Source organism: Chrysochloris asiatica, unplaced genomic scaffold (genome assembly GCF_000296735.1).
Source record: "Chrysochloris asiatica unplaced genomic scaffold, ChrAsi1.0 scaffold00576, whole genome shotgun sequence".
NCBI lineage: Eukaryota > Metazoa > Chordata > Mammalia > Afrosoricida > Chrysochloridae > Chrysochloris > Chrysochloris asiatica.
In genome coordinates this window covers 227,798-244,881 of record NW_006409094.1, presented here as the reverse complement: position 1 = coordinate 244,881, position 17,084 = coordinate 227,798, and the positions used below count along the sequence as shown (strand labels likewise).

The window sequence follows — 17,084 nt, the reverse complement described above, 5'->3', positions numbered from 1 at the left end:
CCCTTGTCTGATGTGTCATTGCAAAAGATTTTTTCCCATTCTGTGGGTTCCCTTTTTACTCTTTTGGTGAAGTCTTTTGATGCACGTAAGTTTTTAATTTTTAGTATGTCCCACTTATCTATTTTGTCTGTTTTTGTTTGTGTACTTTTCAAAATGTTTGGTAGTCTATATGTGCCTTGAAATAGCACCCTCACATTTGTCCTTATTTTTTCATTGATGGCCTTCATAATTTTGGGATTCATATTTAGATCTTTAATCCATGCTGAATTTATTTTTTGTATACGGCATGAAGCAAAGGTCTTGTATCAGTCTTTAACATATTGCTTTCCAGTTCTGCCAGCACCATTTGTTAAAGAGACTGTCTCCTCCCCATGCAATATGCCTAGGAACTTTGTTGAAAATCATTTATTTGGCTCTATGTGGTTGGGTTAATTTCTGGATTCTCAATTCTGTTCCATTGATCAATGTGTCTTTCATTGTACCAGTACCAGGCTGTTTTGACCGCTGTAGCTATGTAGTAAGTTTTGAAATCCGAGAGTGAGAGACCTTCAACCTTGTTCTTCTTTTTAAGCAGTGCTTTACTTATCCTGGGTCTCTTTCCTTTCCATATAAAGTTAGTAATTGTCATTTCCATCTCTTCGAAGAATGTTGTTGGAATCTGGATTGGGATTGCATTGTATGTGTAAATTGCTTTGGGCAGTACTGACATTTTCTTGATGTTGAGTCTTCCTATCCAGGAACATGGTATGTTCTTCCATTTCTGTAGGTCTCTTTTGGTTTCTTGTCGTAGTGTTTTGTGATTTTCTTTGTATAAATCCTTTGTTTCTCTGGTTACATTTATTCCTAAATATTTCATCCTTTGTGCGGCTATTGTAAATGGTATTGCTTTCCTAATGTCCTTTTCAGTGCTATCGTTGCTGTAGAGAAATTGAACTAATTTTTTTAGGTTGATGTTATACCCTGCCATTTTGCTGAATCTTCCGATGAGGTCTAGTGGTTCTTTTACTGAGACTTTGGGGTTTTCTATGTATAGGATCATATCATCTGCAAATAAGGAAAGTTTTACTTTCTCTTTGCCAATTTGGATGCCTTTAATTTCTCTGTCATGCTGTATAGCTCTTGCTAAAACTTCCAGCACAATATTGAATAGGAGTGGTGATAAACCTTGTCTGGTTTCTGTTCGCAGAGGGAAGGCTTTCAGTTTCTCTCTATTGAGAGTGATGTAGGCTGTTGGTTTTGTATACATGCTCTTGATTATGTTGAGGAATTTCCCTTCAGTTCCCTCTTTGTTGAGTGTTTTATCCAACCTTGTGGTTGGATTTTGTCAAATGCCTTTTCTGCATTAATCGCTAAGATCATGTGGTTCTTTTCCTTTTTCTTATTTATATGATGGATTACGTTGATGGTTTTTCTGATGTTGAACCATCCTTGCATCCCTTTATGAATCCCACTTGGTCATGATGTATAATTTTTTTGATGTGCTGTTGGATTCTGTTGGCTAGGATTTTGTTGACAATTTTTGTGTCTGTGTTTGTGAGGGATATTGGTATATAGTTTTCTTTTTCAGTGATGTCCTTCCCTGGTTATGGTATGAGGGTTATGCTTGCTTCATAAAAAGTATTAGGGAGTTTTCCATCCTCTTCTATATCCTGGAATAATTTGAGTAGAATTGGTGACAGTTCTTCCCTGAATGCTTGGTGAATAGATGGTGAAGCCATCTGGGCCTGGACTTTTGTTGGTTGGGATTTTTTGATGACCTGATCAAATACTTCTTTTGTTATGGGTCGGTTCAAGTTTTCTACTTCATTCTGAGTATGTTTAGGTAGGTCATGTTTTTCTAGAAATAAATCCATCTCATTTACGTTTTCGAATTTGTTGGAGTACAACTCTTCATAGTATTCTGTTATTATCCTTTTGTTTTGTTTGGTTCTGTTATGACTTCACCCATGTGGTTTCTAATGCAAGTTATTTGTGTCCTCCCCTCTTTTCTTTTGTTAGTTTTGCCAATGGTTTGTCAATTTTATTAATCGTTCAAAGAACCAGCTTCTTGTCCTGTTGATTCTTTCTATAGTTTTTTGGTTTCCCATCTCATTTATTTCTGTTCTTATCTTTATTATTTCCTTTCTTCTGTTGACTGTAGGTTCCCTCTGCTGATCTGCTTCTAATTGTTGAAGATGCTGTGTTAATGTGTTTGTTTTGGTTCTTTCCTCTTTTTGGATGTGCGCATTTATTGCAATCCATTGTCCTCTCAGCACTGCTTTCGCTGTGTCCCAAAGATTTTGATACGTTCCATTCTTGTTTGTTTCTAGGAACTTTGTGAATTCATGTTTAATTTCTTCTACTACCCAGTCGCTTTTCAGCAGGGTGTTGTTCAGTTTCCATGTATTCAACTTTATTGCCTTGGTCTTCTTATTGTTGATTTTTTGCTTTATAACATTGTGGTCTGAGAATATGCTCTGTAGAATTTTGATGTTTGTAAATTTATAGAGGCTTGCTTTGTGACCTAACACTTGGTCAATTCTGGAGAATGTTCCATATGCACTGGAGAAGAATGTATATTGTGCTATTGTTGGATTGAATGCTCTGTATACATCTATGAGGTCAAGTTGATTGGTTGTGTTGTTTGGTTCCTCTGTAACTTTGTCGAGTTTCTTTCTGGTTGTTCTGTCCGTTTTTGAGAGTGGTGTGTTAAAATCTCCCACTATAATTGTAGATTGATCTATTTCTTTCTTCAGTTCCAGTAAGGTTTGCATCTTGTATCTTGGTGCTCTTTCATTGGGTGTGTATATATTTATTATGGTTATGCCGTCTTGCTCAATTGACCCTTTGATCATAAGATAGTGTCCTTGGTCTCTTATGCTGGTTTTTATCTTAAAGTTTACTTTGTCGGTAGTTATTCTTTTTTAAGAGATTAAAAACCAAAAACCAGCTTTCTAGTGCTGGTTACAAAGTCCCTGTACATGAACTTCTCCAACCTTGTGGTTCAAACCAATCTTGCAGTCCAGCACATTAACCTACAGCGTCACACTAGGACTTCTACACCTGATTTATAATCGCTTATTATATTTATCTAGATCAGAGTTCCTTAATTTGGCATGTTTTTTGTCCCCCAGAGGATATTTGACAATGTCTAAAGCCATTTTTGGATTTCACACTTAGGAAAAGCGCAGCTGACTTCTAGAGGGTAGATGGTAGGGATGCTGCTAAATAAATGCAGTTCACATTTGAACAATAGAGGTTTGAACTGCACAGGCCTATTTATACATTGCTGCTTTTTTTTTTTTTAATGCTGTGTGATGTTGATCATCTCTGCAACGAGCAGCTCAATTTACCTGTAAACTACATACTGCAACAAATAATTTCTTACCTTTCTCACGTATTTTTCATTATGTTTAGTGCAATACCATAAATCTTGAATAACACCATGGTACCCATAGTACGTACCACAAATGATGATGGAAGTGCTCCCAAGAAGCAGAGAAAGATCATGACATTACAAGAAAAAGTTGGATTGCTTGATATGAGCTGTAGATTGAGGTCTGCAGCCGTGATTGCCTGCCATTTCCGTATAATATCCATTTTGAAAGAAGAAAAAGAAATCTGTGAAGCTGTTGTTGCAGTTATACGCAGGAGCATAAACCATGCACTTAATCAAAAGCCCTTTTCTCTCGTATTGAAAAATGAAGCTTTCATTTGGATACAGTATACAGGAGGCTTCAGAAACTTAAGTGGAAAAATGGATTTAAAAGGCAATGGAGTCTTCCCACAAACTTTTGTAGCTCTTTCATATGATACATTTGTTGTTGTTAAGTGCAGTTGAGTTGGTTCTGACTCATGTCAGCCTTGCATAGGGTTTCATAGGAGTGGCTGGTGGGTTTGAACCGCCAACCTTGTGGTTAACCGTCAGTGCTTATCCTCCAGTGCCACATCAGGACTCCTCATATAATACAGAGGCCTTACCAATAGTGTAACAATTGATTAACACATATTTTGTATGTTATGTATATGTTGTTGTAAAGTGCTGGCACTCAGTTCTGACTCTCATTGTCTCCCTGTATAGGGTTTCCAAGGAGCAATTGGTGGTATGAACCACCAACATTGCAGTTAACACTCCAATGCTTATCCTACAGCAGCATACATATACATATAGCATATTTTATATACTATTTTTATTGTTGTCAAGTGCCATCGAGTTGATTTCAACCCATAGCGACCCTGTACAGGGTTTCCAAGGAGTAGATGGTGAGCTTGAACCGCCGACCTTGCAGTTCAAACGGCTTTGCAGTCTGGCGCATTAACCCACAGCATTACACCAGGACTCCTTTATATACTATAGGTAATAAATATGTACATTTTATCAACTGTTTGTTATTGATAAGACCTCAACGTAGCCAATTTCTTAGGCTTTTGGGGAGTCAGAAGTTGTATGTGTGTTTTCAGTTGTACAGGGTACCCCTAACCTCTCCTTCCCTGTGTTGTTCAGTTGTTGTTGTTGCAGTACCATCGAGTCAGTTCTGACTCATAGCAACCCTACATAGGGTTTCTAAGGAGCAGCTCATGGGTTTGAACTGCCAACCTTGTGGTTCAAAGTCCAGTGCCAATGCTACAGTGACACACCAGAACTTCATACAATGTGTATAACAGCTAAATTAGCTTAAAACATTAATTACTATTTCGTATTGTTATTTTTCATACTATAATCACTATTCATTTCCCATTAATATTTACTTCTTTCCATTATAATTTATATGTCACGAATTGACTGTAATGTATTTATCTTATAGTTTAAAGCCTATAATTGCATGTGTTAAGAACATTTCTAGGTAATACTTTTAAATGTTACAATGTTTGTGGGAATATAAGGGTTATGGTCTCAAGCGTTACTACAATTGTGTGGATGGTGCAGTGTTGTGCATAAGGTCACTGTGAGTCAGTGCCAACTTGATGGAGCCTAACAACAACACCACTGTTTAAGTATCTGGATTCTGTCCCTTTGGTCTTTCAGACCCAAAATGTATTCATGTTGGCATTGTAAAGAAGCTTCTTATAACATTGTCGGTTCTACTTTTACCTTAGTTCTAGGTCATGAACTATGAGAAATTCAGATTATTTTATTATAGTGATAACAGGCTTTGTTTCATTTTGAGCATTTTTATCTTATGATTCAGCAAACGTTTACCTAATGTCTGTTATGAGTCAGGCATTTAGATGTTTGGAGCACAACCTGAACTCTGCTTTCAGAGAGAGACAAATGATGTAATCCCACAAAGATGGTGCAGTAGTGGCGTATACACAGTACTGTGGGCGGGAGAACCAGGGAGGAGATGGGGCACCCGAGCTGTGTCAGGTCTCCCAGGCTCAGAATGAGGGCTAGGCTTTACAGGTGAGAGAATGGTATGTGCAAAATCAAGAGGCATAAGAGAGCATGATATTTTCACAGTGCTCACTGCAGCCTATGGTGCTGGAGGGTATTAAAAGGTAATTTTCTGATAAAGATAAATTCATGACTCATTGTTGTTAAGTGCTGTTGAATTGGCTCCCACTCATAGCAACCCTGTATAGGGTTCAAGAAGCGACTGGTGAGTTTGAGCTGCTGACCTTGTGGCTCAAACCAATCTTGTGGTCCAGTTCTTTATCCCACAGCGCCACAGATGTTAAAATGAGCATTGCTAAGGATTTTTTAAAACTGTTTAATGAGTTGGAGTCCTGGTATCTCACAGTGTGGTAAAGCACTGGACTGCAAGGTTGGTTCTACAAGGTTGATGTAGGATAAGCACTGAAGTGCAAACTACCATTTAAGTGGTTCAACTCACCAGCCGCTCTTTGGAGACCCTGTACAGGGTTGCTATGAGTTGAAACCGACTCAGTAGCACTTGACTCCAACATTTAATGAGATTAAAAAGGCAGGAGTTATAACTTGTTCAGTGAAAAATATTAAAAGCACAGATTTTATTGGAGTAATGGATTGTTGAAGTAAATTGGAAATGGAGGTAAAACTCTTTTTGCATAGAAGCAGGGGCAATCAATTGAACCTGTATGAGACAGGTCAAAATTTGCATGTGTACCAGTTAGAACATCTGTAGACTTGTAATGCAGTTCCTCTAGAGTCAACCAGACAGTGTACAATTTTCTGTTGGAATACAGATTCCCCCCCCTCCCCCAATAGGATGGCAGGAAAATACCCTACTAAAGATTTTGTACTTTTTAATATATATAAGAATGTTGTTGTTGTTGTTGTTAAGCGCCGACGAGTCGATTCCAACCCATAGCGACCCTGTACAAGGTTTCCAAGGTTTCCGAGGGTGTAAATCTTTACGGGAGTAGAAAGCCTCATCTTTCTCCCGCGGAGCTGCTGGTAGTTTCGAACTGCTGACCTTCAGGTTCACAGCCCGATTCATAACCACTACGCTACCAGAGCTCCTATATATAAGAATAGTGTAGGAAAATAAAATCACACTGTATTTTAGATAAAAGAAGTGAGGCAGCAGTGTAGTTGATTTATGAGAAAGCAACCAGTAACAGGGACCCTAGCTAAGCTAGTGCAGTGGCAGTACGACTGAAGAGAAGAGACTGGTTGGTAGAAATTAGATGATAGAATCTTTATGACTTGTTGACTGACTAAAGCAGGTGAGGAGGTGGGAAGAGACCAGGAGCTTTCTTGGTTAAGTAGTCATGAGGCTAGTTGGTCATGTTGCTAAGAAAAAGCATCTTGTTTGATGTCATCGAGTTGATTCTCTCATCACAATCCCACATGACAGACTACAACCGTCCGTAAAGTTTTCTTGGCTGTAACCTGAACAGTAACAGCTCGTTATTTCTCTCGTGGAGCTGCTGGATGGGTTTGAACCACCAACCTCTGGTTAGCAGCTGAGTGCTTACCCTCTTGCACTACCAAGGCTCCTAGAAACAATCTTAAGGAAAGTATACAAATAGTTTTTAAACACATGCCTTTAAAAAACAAAAAAGGTTTTAGAATATATATACATAAGAAATACTTGCCATTTCAAACATTTTTACATGTACAATTAATTTGAGGAACATTAATTATGTTCATCATGTTGTACAGACATCTCCAATTTCCATTTATAAATTTTGTATATAATTTTTTAAATTTCTTTTTTGTTGATAAGGATATACACAGCAAAACATATGCAACAATTTAACAGTTTCTGCATGAACAGTTCAGTGGAGTTGATTACATTTGTCGAGTTGTGCAGCCATTCACCCCCTCCTTTTCCAAAGTGTCCTCCCTCCATTAACATAAATTCACTATCCCCTAAGTTGCTTATCCAACAAAGTTCTGGTGTGGCGCCCTGGGCTAATGAGTCAGACTGCAAAGTTGGTTTGAATTGCAAGGTAGGTGGTTCAAGCCTCTCCAGCCACTCCTTGAAAACCCTGTACAGGATCACTATGGGCTGGAACCAACTTGATGGCACTTAACAACACAACAACATTGTCAATTTTATACCATATACATAGTTCTTAAGGAGCTCTGGTAGCATAGTGGTTACGAATCGGGCTGCGAACCTCAAGGTCAGCAGTTCGAAACTACCAGCTGTTCCAAAGGAGAAAGATGAGGCTTTCTCCTCCCGTAAAGATTTACAGCCTCGGAAACCCAGTACAGGATCGCTATGAGTCGGAACTGACTCCACAGCACATAACACAACAACATAGTTATTAAAAGAGGATAATGATCAAGGCTGACATTCTTTACTATTTAGAGACACATGCCTTTTGAGGTGCTATGAGATAATCAAGAATGAAATGTCTGTTAAATAGTTGGAAATAATATACCTGAAACTCAGAAGGTTGTTGGTTAAGGATATTAATCTTGGACTCAGCCATTAAATTGGAACTTACATAAGAGTTGTTGTTAAATGCTATTGAGTTGGTTCCAACTCATAGCAACCCTGTATAGGGTTACCAAGGAGTGGCTGCTGGGTTTGAACCACAGCTTTGTGATTAATGCAGTGCTTATCTTACAGTGCCATATCAGGACTCCTTTGTAAAAGTAAGCTCATACCTGCATGTACATGTCTGTCTGTCTGTGTTGCACATATAAACAGACTGCCTCAAACTTCCAGACCAGTCAGAATGAGACACATACACCCACTGACATTCTGTGATGCTCTGGGTGTTACGTTATTTTGTGATTGATTGAACTGGACACATGAGATCTTTAACTTGGTGTTGGCCAATGAAAGCCATTGTTCTTATTTATAGGAGGCAGACAATATATAATAATAATAAATTTCCAAAAGGAGAAATGCTTACTCTTTCACAAACTACCATGTTCATCTGATGCCGTAGTTCAGGTCCCATGTCAGATGCTGCTTTCATGGTACTACTGCTGCCTCTGATGACTGACCAACATGCTGCTTGAGGGCCTCCACGGCTCCCAAGGCTTCTTGTCTGCTGCTGCTCCCACACTGGTCTCTGCGGCTGCCGCCCATCACTCTCCCTGTGCTGATGGGGCTTTTGTGACACCTTGCTGTCCTCGAGGGGCCCCAGCCATGCCTACTGCAGTAGGCACACTCAGACCTCTGTCCTTTATGGGCAGTGTTTCAGCATTTTTCTGCATTAGTAGGTTCTTAGCACAGGGACCTTGGATCCTTGGTCCAGAGGACATGTTCCGCTCAAGACTTGTGTTAATGGTGGCAAGGTCCTCTGAACCTCTGGGCAGTGGTTTACCTTTTGTAAACCTAATTATTAGCAATTTCTTGTCATGACCCTCCCACCAGAACTACAAACCCTTGGTGGACCATAAATCACTCAATTTACATAAGTCTTAATCACTTTGAGGGAGGAACAAGACCAGGGCTAGAAAGGTCATATAAAAATAGTTCATAATACACTGCAACTGGAAGACTCTTAAGTATAGAGTCAAGGTAGAAGGCTTATATATGGTTTCTGAGGTCATACATCTTTACGGGACCAGAAAGTCTCATCTTTTTCTTACAGAGCCTCTGGTGGGTTTGAACTATTGACTTTGTGTCCAGTGCTTGCTTATCCTGCGGTGCAGCTAGAAAGATGGAAATGAAAAGCACAATGTGCTACCACTTCATTTCTACTAGAATGGTGAAAATAAAAAAGTAACACATATTTGTGAGGATGTTGGTAAATTGGAACCGTTGGTGGAAATGTGAAATGGTGTAGCCATTCTGGAAGACAGTATAGTGGTTCCTCAGAAAACTGAACATCGAGCTGCCTCTCATCTCACTGTCATTGAGCTGATTCTGACTCTTAGCAACTCTTTATAGGGCACAGTCAGGGATGCTCCTTCAGGTTTCCAAGACTAAATGATTACAGTAGCAGATGGCCTCATGTGTCTCCTGTGAAGCCACTGGTGGGGTTGAACTTCTGACTTTGGGGTTAGCAGCCCAACGCATAATGCACTATGCTACCAGGGCCCCTATAATTATCATTGTTGTTAAGTGCTGTAGAGTCAGTTCTGACCCATCGCGATCCTGTTTCGGGTTTCCAGGGAGAAGCTGGTGAGCCTGAACCACCAACCTTGCAGTTCAAATGACTTTGCAGTCTGATGCCTTAGCCCTTGGCGCCACCAGGACTCCTAATTCCACTTCTAGCGATATACCCAAATGACTTGAAAGGAGAGACTCAGAAACTTTTTTTTGCAGTGCTAAAAGGAGCTCTGGTAGTAGCACAGTGGTTACGAATTGGGCTGCGAACTGCAAGGTTAGCAGTTCGAAACTATCAGCTGCTCCACGGGAGAAAGATGAGGCTTTCTACTCCTGTAAAGATTTACAGCCTCAGAAACCCTGTTCAGCATCGCTATGGGTCAGACACGACTCGACGGCACTTAACAACAGCAATTCAATATAGCCAAAAGGTTGGAAACAACCTAAATGCTTATCAACAGATGAATGTATATAAACAAAGGAATACAACTCAGCCAGTAGGAAAAATAACGTCTTGATACGTGTTCCAGAATGGATGATGCCTAAAGACATTATGCTGAGTGAATAAATTAATCACAAAAGGTCAAATTTGTATGACCTCACATTAAAAAAAAAAAAAGTGAATGTATGGAGACCAGTTTCCTAATGGTTACCAGGGTTACTAGGAGGGAGGAGCAAAAGGGATTATTGCTTATGGAATACTGAGTTTCAGTTTATGGTGATGGAGAAATTGTATTGATTAAGGGTAGGGTTGATTATTGTAATAAGCTGTTTTTGTAAGGTATTAGTGATTTTTATCACTCTATCTAAGGACCAAATGTAGCTAAGCTTGAATTTATTTTACTTTTCACTTCTACTAGTTAAGGGACAGAGAAGACTACATTTTTGGAGTTCCTGTTTTAGCTTTCTTTACAATGTTATGATTCATGTAGCTTTGCTTCTTTTTGAGTGAATGTACATGCTATTAGCCCTGTTTTATCTCATTCTTGGCACTCGTTTTGAGATAGGATACCTCTCCCCCAACATTTTTAGGTAATTAAACCTGTCTGTGTCATTTTTTAAATGTGTGTGTGTTGCTAAATTAATAATAAATTATATAATCTGCTTAGAAGCTAAGATAATTAGAATTTGGAGATGTTTCTGAAGCTGTCAGAATGATTCTTTGGGTGCTTTTATTTGTGATTGATTTAATAGCATTTGAGGTTTAAAATTCAGAGACATACTGAAAATCTTAACCTGTTTTATATTTTTCTTTTTAGATCATCCAATTATGATGGGTTTTGAGCCCCTTGTTAACCAGAGGCTACTCCCACCCACCTTCCCTCGTTATGCAAAAATAATTAAAAGGGAAGAAATGGTCAACTATTTTGCAAGATTAATAGACAGAATAAAAACTGTCTGTGAAGTTGTCAATTTGACAAATTTACATTGTATTTTGGTAAGTACAAGTCTTTCCTCTGGACTGTATCCTTTGATTTAACGGCAGAACAGTGTATCGCTTTTTAGAGACTGGCTATCCCCAGGGTAGATGCTTGTTTTCTATAATAGCTGGAGAAGTTTTAAAAGAATTTTGGATTCAACATAGTTTTCTTTTTTAATTGTGACAAAGTGTATGTAACGTAACTTTTGCCATATCCATTTGTATTTTTTTTTTAATGTTTTATTGTGAATTATGTGATAGTTTACATGGGAGAAAATTAGCTTTACATTCATCCTATTGTATATCATTTCATTGACATGGTTACAGTCTCCTCCGTGCATCATCAACCAACCAAAAGCAAGCCTGCCCCCCAGTCATCAGCACACAGCCCCTCTCCCTCAATGGATCTAAAGTCCCCAGCCGCTTCATCTCTGGCGTCAGGGTAGGGTCCCGCTCTCTCCTCTTCTCCCTTGATGGCCCCAGGGACCTCCACTCCTAGACTGCAAAGTCAATCACTCCCCTCCTTTACATTTCCAACCCTCATAATCATTCCTGATGGCAATTATTCACTTTTGTATCATAATCCATTTCTAATTTTTAAAAATATTTTATAATTAGAGAGTAGTTCATGCTCTCTTCTTGAAAAGTAAACAAAATAGATTATCCTTAATTCTTTCACCCAAATTCAAGATATATTGAGTATTTGCTCAAAACCAAACACTGTGTTATAAGAAGGAGGGCTTTAAAGCGTTCTTGGAAAAATCCCATTGCTGTGAACTCCCATTTTCCTTGAGCTTTGTAAAGTCCCTAGTGTACATATATGAGGAGCCCTGGTAGTGTGGTGGCTAGGTGGCTGTTTGCTAACAGAAGGTCCCACAGTAATGAACCCAAGTACTGTGAGGCAGAAAGGAACGTACGGCAACCTGCTTCCACAAAGATTCAACCTCAAAAGTCCTGTGTCCTGGATTTATGTGCACAGGGAACCCTGTGAGGGCCAGAACTCAATGAGATAGCCTTGGTTTTCCGGGTCGTGCAAGTTTTCCACCTTTGACAGGGTGCAGTCTTACCTCTTTTTGCTGTTGGTGAAAAATATTTGCATTTTCCTTTTATAACAGGTTTATGTCTAAACATAGGTTCTGGCTTTCACAGTTCTTACTATGTGTTTGGAGTCCTGGTGTGGCACTTTAGGATAAGCACCGGACTGTTGTTGGTGGTTCAAACCCACTAGCTGCTCCTCTGAAACCTACCCTACGCAGGGTTGCTATGAGTCGGAACTGCTTTGATGAAACTTGTGTTTCATCAAAGCAGCACTGTGTGTTTGTGTGTGTATAAAAATTCTAGTTAAGTCTTCAAAAAAAGTTTATACTATCTGTTTTAGAAAAAAACTAAAGTTTAGTGAGGTTTGATAACTCATCCAAGTTTTAATAATGAGGATTTAAACCCTGAATTGTTTTCATTTATTTTTACAGAATGTGTGTACACATATTTTTTAATACAAAAATGGGACCATAAGTGTTTGAGAGCCTGCTTTTTAAAAAAGATAATCTTTACACCATAAACATGGTTCTTGTTAACAAATGTACACATTTCTACCTTATTTTAATAGCTGCCTCGTGTTCCATTGTAAACATATACCATTGGGTTTTTTTTGTTTTCAACTTACTCATATTTAGATTATTTTTTTGTGTTTCAGTACTAGAATAAGCATCCTTTTTAGGTAAATTTTTGTGTCCTGTACCTCCTTAAGATAATAGAGATAATTCCGTTCATTGAGTCACAGAGGTTGTAACCAAATTAGATGACTTTCAGTGGCCTATCTAGAATTAGGATAGAATTTTTTTTTATTCTTTCTGCTACATCTAATTTTTTGATCCTTAATTATTGCATTGATATATAGTTGTAGTCCCCAAATTAGCGGTAAGGTCTTTCTAACCAGTTAAAACCTGTTACTGTTAAGTTACTCTGACTCATGGGGACCACATATGTGTCAGTAGAGCCTCACTCGAACTGCACCCTGCCTTTGAAGTTGATGAACTTTCTGAAGCAGTGTCGGGCCTTTTCTTCCAACCTGTGGTTGTTCTTAAATAATGTTTGTGCCACCTGGCAACTCCTGTGACCATGGATGATGTCATTAAATGGTATACTTGAAAATGGTTCAAATGGTTAAGTTTATGTTACATATTTTGCCATAATAAAAACATACTAGATAAGACTAAAGTGAGTAGTTGTTAAGAGCTATGAGGAATCTCTTGCCTCCTCTACCTGTCTGTGTCTTTACTACTTCCTTTTAGTACCCCTCTTCCCCCTCCTCCCTTCTTCCCCACTTCGCTCTACTTTAGTGATGCTGTGCAATAAAGACACCAGGGTTCTCAGGGCTAGCAGTGATACTGCCTTTCTTGAATGGACATCAGTTTGATCTGGAAACGTGCCTCTGAGTTATAGATATGTGTGCTATGTGAGGAGCTCCTTGTGCTGCAATGGAGGACTCTGAACAATAGTAAACTGTTATAATAGACTTAGAGTTTCCATGGTATGCAAATTTAATATTGGTATCTACAAATTACTATTATGGGGTATTTTTTAAACAAAAATAAGTTCTGAAGTTTTTGTACCTTTGGCAAATTGCACAATTCTTGTAGAGATGACTTTTAACTATTTGTTATATTTTCACTCTGCTAGGGGATCTATTTCCAGGGCCTAATAAAAATTATACTTTAAATGCAAACATTTTTTTCTATTGTCTTATTTATTAATGACATTGCTTTTTCTCTCATTGTATCTGTTAGGATTTTTTCTGTGAATTTAGCGAACAATCACCTTGTGTTCTTTCAAGATCTCTATTACAAGTAAGTTTCACTTAACAATGAAGTACTTCTTTGAACATTAAATATTATATATGTCAATGTCTGTGCTTTATTGATGATGGAACAAAAGATTGATGCTTTAAAAAAATAACTCTAAAGTGTTAAGGTTTTTCTTGGATCAACTATCAACACTCATGGAAGCAGCAAACAAGAAATCAAACGACGTATTGCATTGGGCAAATGTGCTGCACAAGACCTTTTTAAAGTGTTGAAGAGCAAAGATGTCAGCTTGAAAACTAAGGTGCACCTGACCCAAGCCATAGTATTTTCAGTAACCTCATATGAATGTGAAAGCTGGACAGTGAGTAAGGAAGACAGTAGAAGAATTGATGCATTTGAGTTTTTGTGTTGGTGGAGAATATTGAAAGTGCCATGGGCTGCCAAAAGAACCAGTAGATCTGTGTTGAAAGAAGTACAGCCAGAGTGCACCTTGGAGGCCAAGATAGTTAAACTTCATATCTCATATTTTGGACGTATTGTCAGGAAGGACCAGTCGTTGGAGAAGGATATCATGTTCGGTAAGGTTGAGCATCAGAGAAAAAGAGGAAGACCCCCAATGAGATGGAATGGCCAAGTAGCAGTATCGATGGATTCAAGCGTGGCAACAATAATGAGGTTGGCCCAGGATCGGACAGTGTTTCATTTTGCTGTGCATAAGGTCACTGTGAGTTAGCACCAACTTGATGGCACCTAACCATCACCACAACAAAGTGTTATGGAGTCCTGGTGTGTTGCTATAGAATAAGCACTGGGTCGCAAGGTTGGTTTGAACTTCAGATTTACCATCCACTCCTTGGAAACTCTACAGGATAGTTATGAGTCAGAACCTACTGGACGGTACTTAACAACACAAACATTCATCAAGAGCACCTCCTGGGCCACTAGTTTTTAATAATTAAAATTCCACAAGTATGTTCTTTGACTGTTTTAAAATTAAACTAGTACACAATCGTGAACGTTTCCACTGAGGAAAAGGAATCATATTGTATGTCTGCTATTCAGAACCTCCATTCATTCGACCACATTGCTGATACAAATAAGGGTGATGACCTGCTTCCTCTTGGGACTGAAGGATTATATCCATATGAGAATTCGATAGCGAAATGGCAGGAAGACTCTTATTACTGTCCAAGGGATCACCGATGATTATTATTAAAAGAAACGGGTGAAGGTGTTTAAGAAGAAATTTGCCTGTAATAGTACTATAATTGAGCATCCAGAACATGGAGAAGTAATTCAGCTACAGGGTAACCACCACACGTACATATGTTACTTCCTTGTGGAGATCGAACTGGCTAAAGATGACCAGTTAAAGGTTCATGGGTTTTATGTGCTTGTGACTCACTGAAGCTTAAGTGAGGATTTCCATGCAATGAGTACACAAGTTCCCTCTGTCCTTTGTCAAGAATTTAAAACCTCACAGCTTGTATAATGTAGCCATCTGGGATTATCTTTTAACTTGGACTAGTATAACTCCTTCATACAGTAAACTGAAAAGAGCCATGCTGTCTAGTATTGAGGTCAAGCAGTAGGTGCCTGGAAGTGCCCAACCTGAAACAAAGCACTAGCATGATGATGTTTTAGCCAAAGTCAGCGCTCCAGGATGGCTGTGTGTGGCCAGAAGCTCCACTATCCTGAGAAAATGTCACAGTGACGTTTTCTCAGGGTAAATGTCTCAGCCATGGGTGGAGCTGAGAGGAGAAGATGGGGTACGGCAGCTGTACCACTAGAGGGAGCCTGTAGTAGCCAAAGAAAAGCCCCTTGTTTTCCAACCTGACAAGGGGGCAGAGCTTAGGAAAGGCCGTCTTTCCTCAATACAAACAAGGTTATTTTTTGTATTAACCAGATGTACCATAGTGTAGTGGTTACAGGTTGGGTTGCTTATCTCACAGTCAGCAGCTCAAAACTACCAGCAGTTTCACGGGAGAAAGATGAGGCTTTCTGCTCCTGTAAAGGTTTGCAGCCTCGGAAACCGTATTACAGGGTCGCTATGAGTCGGAATGGATTCTATGGCACATCACTACCACCACCATCCTAGCTAAGGGATGTCTAAAGAACCAGGATGTGAGGCCAACCTTTCAGAGTCAAATGTTTGACAAGGGAACAAATTCAGACTGATGTATCGGTCATATAGCTAGCTGGAGAGCTTGCAACTTACTACCAACAACTGCCCAATGACATGGGAAGTAATTTTTTTTATTCTACCCCCTTTCCGTTTTAAATGTTATGTAATGTATTTAAACTATTTAAATAAAACTTGTTTTTAGAAGCAAACAGACAAAAAGAAACCTGGAATAGAATCAAAACAGGCAGAAGGAAGGAAATAATGATAAGAGCAGATATCAGTGAAATACGAAACCAAAAGGCCCTTGGGTTTTTAGAGAGAAAATTACTGTAACCAAAAGTTACTTCTTTGAAAATATCAAGAAAGTTGATAAATGTCTAACCAAACTAAAGAAAAAGAAGTTATAATTAATATCAGGAGTGGAAGAAGGAGTATCACTACTGTCCCATACAGACATTAAAAGGATAATGAGGAAATATGAACTCTATAACTTTAAAAACTTAGATGTAATGGACCAGTTTCTAGAAAGGCACAAACTATCAAAACTCATTCAAGAATAATTAATCGAAATAATCTGATATCGGTAAAAGAAATTCAGTTGTTAGATAACAATATTTCAATAAAGAAACTGCATCCCAGCTCTGCAGTCTCGTCTAGAAAATAGAACAGGTAGGAATACTTCTTAACTTTCAAGAGGCCAGCATTGCCTCAATACCAAAATGAAACAAAGACATTGCAAGAAAAATGATAGACTACAATCCCTTTTCTGATTGTAGCTGTTTCTGTATTACCTTTAGCAAAACTTTACTCGCTTGAGATATCAAAAGAGATTGTCCGATGATTTCCGCATTCCGTGGGGTCACCTCTCTTTGGAATAGGCACAAATATGGTTCTCTTCCAATCAGTCGGCCAGATAGTTGTCTTCCAAGTTTCTTGGCAGAGATGAGTGAGTGCCTCCTGTGCTGCCTCACTTTCTTGAAAGATTTCAATTTTTATTCCATTAATTCCTGGTGCCTTGTTCTTTGCCAATTCTTTCAATGCACCTTGGACTTCCTCCCTGAGTATCATTGGCTCTTGTTCATATGCTATCTCTTGAAATGGTTGAACATTAACCTTTTCCTTTTGATACAATGATTCTGTGTATTCCTTCCATCTTCTCTGGATGCCTTCTGCATCATTCAATACTTTGCCCAGAGAATCAAGCCATTGTGTTTTCAGTAACCTCATATGGATGCGAAAGCTGGACAGTGAATAAGGAAGATCGTAGAAGAATTGATGCCTTTGAGTTATGGTGTTGGAGGAGAATACTGAAAGTG

The 17,084-nt window shown here is 38.8% G+C and overlaps 1 protein-coding gene across 2 annotated transcripts in view; it reads left to right on the top strand.

The window, feature by feature from the left end:
* Positions 1–17,084, top strand: part of NAA35 (N(alpha)-acetyltransferase 35, NatC auxiliary subunit) — a 123,350-nt gene that overhangs the window by 80,345 nt on the left and 25,921 nt on the right. For both annotated transcript variants that reach the window (XM_006877729.1, XM_006877730.1), the window contains exons 12-13: positions 10,679–10,857; positions 13,626–13,685. In XM_006877729.1, coding sequence (XP_006877791.1) covers positions 10,679–10,857; positions 13,626–13,685 — 239 coding nt within the window. The remainder of the gene's footprint in view (positions 1–10,678; positions 10,858–13,625; positions 13,686–17,084) is intronic.